The 9274-nt window shown below is 43.5% G+C and overlaps 1 protein-coding gene across 1 annotated transcript; it reads right to left on the bottom strand.

The window, feature by feature from the left end:
• Nucleotides 1-75: 75 nt before the first annotated feature.
• Nucleotides 76-8675, bottom strand: LOC109465199 (melatonin receptor type 1B-B-like). The gene is made up of 6 exons (XM_019762346.1): nt 8343-8675; nt 7841-7944; nt 5066-5251; nt 4347-4478; nt 2779-2914; nt 76-168 (listed from the first exon to the last, which is right to left on the bottom strand). The coding sequence occupies exons 1-6, from the start codon at nt 8673-8675 to the stop codon at nt 76-78; spliced, it is 984 nt and encodes a 327-aa protein (XP_019617905.1).
• Between the last annotated feature and the right edge of the window lie 599 nt (nt 8676-9274).

Below are 9274 nucleotides of genomic sequence, written 5' to 3'. Positions count from 1 at the left end.
GTACCTATGTGATAAAGTTTAACATTGTAGTATAATCCTTGTGTGACCAATTTGGTGATAAAGTTTCTGACATCCTTACGTTTTGAACTTCTTGTTCATGAAGCCGTAGACAAGGCAGTTGATGCTGGAGGAGCCGTGGGCTGCCACGATGGCCAGAAAGTGAACAGCCTGGAAAACAGGACAAAAAAATGACAGTGTTGGTGAAATATCATCTCAACATATAGCTTATCAGTCAGCCATAGGGGAAACACAGCATTGGACATACAGTCAAACTTGCCCGTGCAAAAACCCGTATAAGCTGGCCATCTGGTCATAATGACTGCTTTTCCCTCATTGGATCATCCCAATTTTTCCCCTAGGGACTTGCCTAAATAAGTTGACCAGTGGCACTTGTCCAATGCAATTGCAAATGATACTATATATTTGGGAACACACATGGCCCAATCTCTGCCTATGACAACTGCATGGAAGACCACTAAGTCAAAGAAGATCACTTTTCCTCAGTCAGAGTCAGTCATATGGCTGTTTTGATACCCAGTCATCCCACTAATTAAGAGCATTGGTCTTTTTTTCCGATAGCCAGTCTTTTGTGGTAGCAGACTAATTGGAGTGGCGGCTGGGCAACACTCCCATAAAGTACTGAGGAGAGTCTAGTTGTTGCATGTCAGCATTTCCAAAGTAAGGCCACACCAATTTAATTTGTTGGTTCTCGGATTCGCCTCTTCATTTTTTCCTGATTTGGCCACACCAATTTAATTTGTTGGTTCTCGGATTTTTTCAGAAAAAATATGAAGCGACAGGGCGAAAAAAAATAAAATAAAAACAGGTTTAGGCATCCTATTATAGGCTTAAATGCTACGAAATGAGACATGAAGTCAACACAAAAGGCTGGGTTAAAATTTAAACATTGAATTTTGAACTTTTAATCAAACCACTGCAATGATGGATGGGAAAACTGTAACAACTAGGAATAAAGGCCTTTCCTCAATTGTTGGGGGCAAAATATGAGCATTTTTCAGTTGATTCAGAACCCGAATCATTTTTTTTTTTTTTTTGCAAATCAGAAAAAAACGAAGAGGCGAATCCGAGAACCAACAAATTAAATTGGTGTGGCCTTTGGAAAAAAAAAAAAAATTCAGAATCAACTGCAATATGCTCATATTTTGCTCTGAACAGATGAAAACAGTGCTTTTCATCCTAATTGTTACAGTTATTCCATCTTTCAATGCAGTGGTGTCATTAAAAGTTCAAAATTCATTGTTTAAATTTTGAACCAGCCTGGTGTGTTCACTTCATGGCTCTTATCGTACCATTTTGGGCCATAATAGGATGCCTAGGCCTGTTTTTATTTTTATTTCGCCCCCCCCCGCTCCATTATTTTTGTAGAAAAATCCGTTAACCAAGAAATTAATTTGGTGTGGCCTAATGACTCATTATTCCAAATACATGTACCACAGTGTCTCCTCAAATGGTTTCAAGGCTGATTACATTTTACCAAGGAGGTTTAGGACTCAATTTTATATTCCCTTGGCTTCCATAAATTGTTTGTTATTTGTATGTAATCTAACTATGATATCTCTAGGGATCTGGAGTATATTTTTTAATATTAGAAAGTGGCTCTTGGATCTGTTCCCTTAGAGTAAGGTTCTTCTGGGCAAAAACACTGGCATGTGGACAACCTTCACTTTGTTCTGTCTCCAAGGGTCGGACAGCTAAATGACTTTTTAAGCAGCCCCACTTAGTACGAGGGGCATTTAGAAAGTGGTGGGTCTCAACGGGATGAAAGTGGCAAATCTCACATTTTGTGGCAAAACTATTAACTACAAAATGTTCCATCAAAGTTCACCAAATGGAAGAACATCTCAGTAAGTTAGAAGTTAAACCCATGGGAGAAACCAAGCAAAGTGGATCAACATCAGGGCCCTTCCTGCCCCATTTCTCATCTTGTACAAATCTTTGCTGTGATATCTCAGAGGGCAGCTGCATTAAAAGGAAATAGGATTGTGAAACGATCGCTGGGATTTGATCAGGGGCACCTCTGACATTTTCATCCGGAAAACATCATAAGTTAGCTGAGCTCTCGGGATAATGTTGAAAACAGGCTTTATATGACATCTCCTTTTGTCTGTCTCCAGAGGTCTGGAAGGCCAGACTTCCTTTTAACCAACTACCCTTTGTACTCTGTTTTCTGTCTACGGATATGGAGACAGTGTGATGATTTTAATGGAGATATAAAGGTGTTTTTGATTCTGTATGTGGATGTGTATTTTCAACTTGACCTGAGAAAAGTATTTTTTTATAGGTTTTGTGGATTTCAAATATTTAATACTTGTATGACAGAAAGTTAAAGTTAGATGAATTTGGATAATGATTAGGTTAGAAAACCTACAAAATGTATAATATACATGTTTGTGTAATAAGCCTTATGGTTTTCTCCTGTTTGCCATATTGGTTAAATTTGTTTCCAATATTGTACAAGACAGTAACAACTAATCAGAGATTGCAGACTCCCCAATCTCTGAATTCCCCCATGTCGACCACTGGCTCATGTTCAGATTCTGAGATCTTCGACCCATTTCCTGAGGCTGGCCTTTGACCTGTCATTCTGTCTGTCAATTTCTTCCCACACCCATGTGTTGTCAACCTCCCCTGGATAAACAGCTCAGTCACCCCAAACAATACTTCCGTAGTTGGAAGCAATAATTTTATCTTCTGCTTGTATTATGTGCTTTTATTGCTACCTGTACACCCCTACATTGTCAGTTGACTGTCCCTTACCCGTGGCCAGTGGTCGTTGAAGTCGGCCAGGACCACTACAGCATAGGGGAGCCAGCACACGTAGAACGCCACGCACACGGCCAGCAAGGTCTTGATCAGGCGGATCTCTTCATAGTTCACGTTGTTGTTCATGTTCCTGTTTATATGGAAAATAGTTTTTATTATGGGAAAAAAATATGCCTCCCAAGAGCAAACTTCAAGTAACTATGTAATAATAAATCATGATATGATAGCTCAGCTTAATAACTTATTAAGCAGGAATTATCAGGTACTATCAAAACCATCATGTGGTGAGATCTAGAGGACACATCAATAAGTTACTGACAGAAATGAAATGGGTACTGAAAGTATTGGACATGTTTTACTGGCTTTATTTTTGTACAGTTTGGTATTTTTCTTTGGGGGGCAACTTTTGAATGGCAGTTGTTTTAGTAAACATTGTAAGTTTTTTCCTACTTGGTCATGAAGCCCCTTCCTTTTGGTCGCTAGTTGTTTTTGTAGTAAGATGAGCTGCCCTAGCTAAGGCCACATGCAAAGTCAAAGATACGATGCCCTAGCTGAGGTTACATGCATTAAAGGATGTAAGTTGTCGGTGATATTTAAAAATGGTTAAGAGGGGATTTTTACCAGACACGTCAATATCAAACCTGCGTCAAACGGCTGGATTATTTGACTTCCTTCAATTTAAACTTTTAATGCCTGAATACCGGTATAGATCCCTGGGAAATTGTTTTTCACTCCACAAAGGTTGAATTATTTTAGTCGTACATGTAGATACAGTTACTACACAGGCAGCTGTTGTGTAAGTACTGGAAGAGATCCGAGGGATATCTCCTGTTTTCTATATAGAAGCTATTGCTACCTAAATGTCAAAACCAGGTTCCACCACCTGAGGCTCCATTAGTGGCACCTAAAGCTTTAAGTTTAGATGTGAAGCAGACCACTTACAAATCTTTTGAAAGGTGGAGCAAACGTAATATTGGTAGTGGGTCGGTTTTAGAGATCAGCAGGCTGAAGGAATTATCAGGTCCAGGATGTTGGAGTGCAAGCCCAATGACATTTCCTGCGTCAATGGGAAACTGATACAACTTTCTATTTATTTAAAGGCTGAATGACCTTTAAAATGAAGAAAAACAAGTTGTGCCTTGAGTGCACAGAATTACTTAAATGATGAAAGGATAAGTCCTCAGTGGGAGAGGTGCAAGAAGCACAGTGTAGCATGTAGTAAAACTGTAAACACATCAGAGAGTTGCTTTGTTTCCCTGCAAGTCTTTATGCTTTGTGCAAGATGTGAAATTTGGGATGTTTTCTTGTGTGATTTTGATACATACAAAACTAGCAGCTCCAAATGTCTGAAGTTCTGATGTAGTTCCAAGGAAAGCTGCCAGTGGGTGCAAAATCTAAGCATTTCTTCCCTAGTTCAAAACCTACCCACCTACTAAATTTCATGGCAATCCATCCATAGATTCTTGAGTTATGCGCTAAACCACATCCATGCAAACAAACAAATGCTACCAAAAACATAACCTTCTAGGCAAAGGTACCGGTAACAAAACAAACAAACTAACCCTTTAGGGTTGGCGAGGTGCACGGCCACACGGATCTTGCTCTGGTGCACGTGGTAGAAGATCTTACTGTAGCTGCACACCACCACCACCAGGGGGAGGCCGATACCAGCGATCACCAGGAACAGGGTGTAGCTGGGGAAGGATGGGACACGTTTTCTTTGTGATGAAATGTTCTGTGTGTTCTTGAGATACATGTAACTGTGTTTAAAAGCCGACAGGGCCACAGATGTAGTTACTTTCTTTATTTTGCAGTAGTTACCTTTTGGAGCTTAGACCTAGGCTTAGACTTAAGATATAGATGAGGAGTAAAACGAATTGCATTTAGGCCTAGGCTTTAAGAATCAGGCCACTTAGGGCTAAGCCTTACCTGAAGCTTAAGTATAGGTCTGGTCGTTGGTATGGTCCTGATGTCATGCCAAACCTTACCTGAAGGTATGGGCCCTGCTATTGGTGCAGCCCATGGTCCTGAAGACATACCAACATCGTATCAAACCTTACCAGAAGGTGTGGGTCCTGCTATTGCTGCAGCCCATGGTCCTGAAGACGTACCAGTGATGTATCAAACCTTTAACCTGATGGTACGGGTCCGCCATTGGTGCAGCCCATGGTCCTGATGATGACCTTCCAGTGTCATGTCAAACCTTACCAGAAGGTGTTGTGTCCTGCTATTGGTGCAGCCCATGGTCCTGAAGACGTACCAGCGTTTTATCAGCCCTTACCTGAAGGTGTGAGTCCGGTCGTAGGTACAGCCCATGGTCTTGATGTCGTAGGAGTGCTGCCCCCAGCCGAGCAGCAGCGGCAGGTCGAACAGGAAGCTGTACACCCACATGGCGGCCACGATGACCAGGGTCTTCCGCACGGTGTAGACACTGGCGTGCCAGTGGGGCTTCACCACGAACAACAGCCTGGGGAGAAACAAGAGACTCAACATCTCCAGGACTCTCTCAAAGTGGTGGTCTTGTGGTTAAGGTTATTCACTCAGAATCCGAAGGTTTCTTGAGAGGAAATTAGTTATGTATCTCATTTCTAATGTCATCTTTGTACCATTTGTAAGAACCAGCGACGACGACCCAGTATTTACACACTAGACACTTACAATGTCACTCCGGGGGATCAATGATAATCTCTTAAGGCCCGACTGCTACTGCTGACGCCGTGCTTGCGCTGATGAGCTACTGAACCGCGCAGTACTAGTGGTCTGAAAATTTATCAGCTCATTGCCTTCGCAGTAAACGGTGAAATCTTCCTTTGATAGTAGCTGCTGGAGCGCACGCACTTCCTCTAGCCGGCTTTGAATTTAGCGCAATGAAGATAACGACTGTGTTTGCTTTGGAAGGCATTAGGTGTATATGATTTCAGTCTTTACGCTTTAAAGTCGCGAAACACGATCCCAATCAGCTTGTAGTGATAGGCATTGATGTAACTGCAGTCTGCTATAATCCTTCAGAAGCTTGAAATTTATTTACATAGACGTGTTTCCTGCAAGCTTACTGTCTTCATGTAACCTGTATAATCGGGTTTTGCAGGATCTACTTCGAACGTAACGAAGCCCGGTAGAAGAGAACTACAAAAACAAGGCATCGCAATAATATTTTAGTAAGTACTCCTGGCAAGGAGGCAATGCTTTCTTTAGCCTCCATGATAGTCATTCCATTTGTAGCGCATTTTTGCGGTCGATGGGCATAATTATGTCTTCAATCGGCTAAAAATGACCCCCATCAAAAGAAAAGATGCCCCGCTGGTTTGCCAATATCCGCGTGGGCATGAGTACAGTTTTTGCTACCAGAAATCCCAGTCCCCCATGTGTATATCTTTACGCATTCTAGTCACTGCAAGATGGGTGCTTTGAAAATTGCCTTGTGCGAGCTGGTAACCCAAGCATTCGTATTCGATGACAGGTGGCTTCCCCAACGGCTTCTACTCTCTTTGAAAATCCAGTTGCAATTGTACTAGTAGTTAATCTGGTCAGAATGATAATACATCTTGCTTACGGGGACTTAGAATGCCTGCCATCGGTATAATTTGTGCAGCCGCGAAAGGGCGGTGTGTTCTATAGCCGTACCGTAGTTTCTCGGCTCTGTTCCTTGATGTTTTCCCGCTGATTGGAATGACCTCGCTGAGACAGGAAGATTGGGAAGATGAAACTGCACGTGATTTATTCATGCAGCCCGTAGCTCAAAGTAGACGCACTGGATTGGCCATTTAGAATCACCTCTACACTTAGCCAGATCAACCGTTCATTGGGATCAGGCTTTCGTACGACAGTAAGGAACGGCGAGGAAAATTCGTGTTGACCGAAACTGCTCGGCTAGCTCGGGCCTATCTAGCTGGTTTGAAGGGAAAAAAATCTCGATCCAGTAGACGTGGCCGAGAATACAGACGCCATGTACAGTACTTACACATTCGTTGTACCTGGACAATTCCCCTAGCTCTTTTCAACAAGCACAATAAACAGTGGACCACAACTTAGCTTAACGTCCAGTCCTAATGACTGCGACCCTTTCCAGTAGCGGAAATGTCGGGTGAGCGACAACAGCGTTGGGTTGGGTGAAAGAAAAATTCCAGTGCAAGAAAGAAACCCCGATTAAAAAAAGTCTAAAAACACGCCAAAAATAACCCCAAACCCAACCTTTGCTTGAAGAGTACCACTGGACTATGTGAGCGATTGTACGCCACCTACCTCTGGATATGTCTGTATTTAGCCAACGTGTAATGGCAGAAGTTGGGTAACCCCAAAGGTTTAATTTGTTCACAAATGGTACTGACGGAAATCTTGCACTTAGTCATGATCACCAGACTTGCTACAACCATAACACTTCCATACAGTTTGCTACTGTCCAGGGTAATGGTCCATTACTGAAGTTACGTACGTTTGTACTGCATCAGGTATTATAGGCTGAAGTCTGAATGGAATGAGGTCCGCTAGAATAACGACTGAGACAGCAGAAAATGTTATATATAGGCAAGCATTTGCAGGTCTTCAACTCTTCTTTCTTATCACTTGGAGCAGGCATGACAAAGTCGAAGCGGACAGAACATCCTATACCAAAGGTGACTCTTTTATCAATATGAAATTCTCACAGCGCACTGCGCCGCTTTCGTCATGGATATCCTATAGACTTTGGGGGAGATGGGCTGTAGGGGCCGTTATGTCACATCATGTTACACACTCGGAGCATCAGTTGCGTACCCTAATACTCAATCATGGCTATGACGCACTCTGCATTGGTTAAAATCAAATGTGCCATGCAGAAGACCAGCGATCTGTTTCGCCATTCTTGCGTGTGTGTTGAACTTCTCCGTAAAAATCTAACAACAATATGGTACAGTTCCTCTTATACAATTCGAATTCGAGCTCGAAAACCAAAATATTTCAGCTCCCCAAACGATTCTTCCGCGCCCAAAATTAATAGACGGGACCATTCCATTTGAACATCGTTTTTTTCATTACAAAATGTATGTTCACATTCCACATGATAACAGCTCGTACTGACCGGTTGATGCCGATGTTTGCCACACTCATCAGGGAACAGATGCAGCTGGTGACGCAGACCACACCGACCAGCTCACACACTACAGGGTGGTCCCGCAGGAAGTTCTGGAAATAGATAGAAATATACTGCTTCTAGTGCTTTCTATACTGCCGTAGACTTCACGGGTTGTCTTATGCTGAGGTGACAACTCCCAACCTTTGGCCCGGCTTTGGTTAGCTAGCTTTGGTTATGGACGTCCCTCGGATATATAAAGGACATTAAATGAAGTCCTGTGTTTGGAGAGAGCCACACTACACGCACGTTAAAGAACTCTCACCGCTCCTTTCGTAAAAGAGTAGGGGCATGCCCTGGTGCGCGGTGGTCCAAATACTACTATCTGAAGGCTGGTGATTCACTTCATTCATTCCTCTATTTACATCATGGACATCACCCTTGTGGACTCCAGGAAGAATACTGTGCAAATTATGCAATTTAACACTAATGAAGATCGTAACAAACAAACCTGGTCTATGACTCCGACGATGTTGAAGGTGTCCACGACCGATGAGACCATGAGGTCGGCCACGGCGAGGTTGACGATGAAGATGTTGGAGACGCTGCGGAGGCTGGGCGTGGCGTACACCGCCCCGATGATCAGGCAGTTCCCGAAGGTGCCGCCGACGATCAGCACCACCAGGAGGATGGAGGAGCCCACCTTCACGCCCGTGCCCACATCGTTGGCGTCCCAATCAGGCAGCAGGACGGTGTCGTTGGGCACGGGGGTCGTGCTGTTGAACACCGTCCCCCAGTCCGGCGGCAACGTGCCGTTCCCGGCGTCTGTCAGCGTGTCGTTCATCATGCAACACCTGCGCGCACTGGTCGCACTTCTACTGAACAGGGACTTGTTAAAGCTTCCCACTCGCAAGTAATAATACGTGGGCTGCCGTTCCGTGGCATCCACCAATGGAGGCTTCCCCCTTCATTCTCCTACTGACGCAACTGAAATTCTAGCCAATAGGACAACTCCATGGTCCGTCCCATCTTGGTAGAAGTGTAAAGAGGAAAGCAATACAAAAATGGAGAGATGCAGAAATGTGACCGACGTTTTTGTTGGTCAAACTGCTAATTTTGATGGACACGTGGGATTTTGAGGAACAGTGGGTACGATTGGCTTGAGATCCTGTGCTGAGACAGTATCCAGTTTGGTAATTTTTCTTTAACCTGATCTCAGTGAGACCATGAACACTTTCACCGTACGATAGGATTATGGGGATATTCTTGATACCGTCGTGGATGTGTCGTATAGAAGTCGGCTGACAGAAACTGTTGCCGTAGATCATTGAAGTTTTGCCATATCCACGTTACAATTTCCTCCTAAAAATCGCGCGGTGAATGTAGCTGCGACTTAATAGGCACATTTGGATCTCCAACATACACTATGTACAGTCCTTTATC

The sequence above is a fragment of the Branchiostoma belcheri genome, unplaced genomic scaffold (genome assembly GCF_001625305.1).
Source record: "Branchiostoma belcheri isolate BF01 breed outbred unplaced genomic scaffold, Haploidv18h27 scaffold15, whole genome shotgun sequence".
Classification (NCBI taxonomy): Eukaryota; Metazoa; Chordata; class Leptocardii; order Amphioxiformes; family Branchiostomatidae; genus Branchiostoma; species Branchiostoma belcheri.
This window is presented reverse-complemented; position numbering and strand designations above follow the sequence as displayed.

Coding starts and splice junctions, on each gene's coding strand:
- LOC109465199 (XM_019762346.1), bottom strand. CDS start 8,675: ATGAACGACACGCTGACAGACGCCGGGAACGGCACGTTGCCGCCGGAC. Junction 7,945..8,342: donor TCGTCGGAGTCATAGACCAG/GTTTGTTTGTTA, acceptor ATCTATTTCCAG/AACTTCCTGCGGGACCACCC. Junction 5,252..7,840: donor GCAAACATCGGCATCAACCG/GTCAGTACGAGC, acceptor GTTTCTCCCCAG/GCTGTTGTTCGTGGTGAAGC.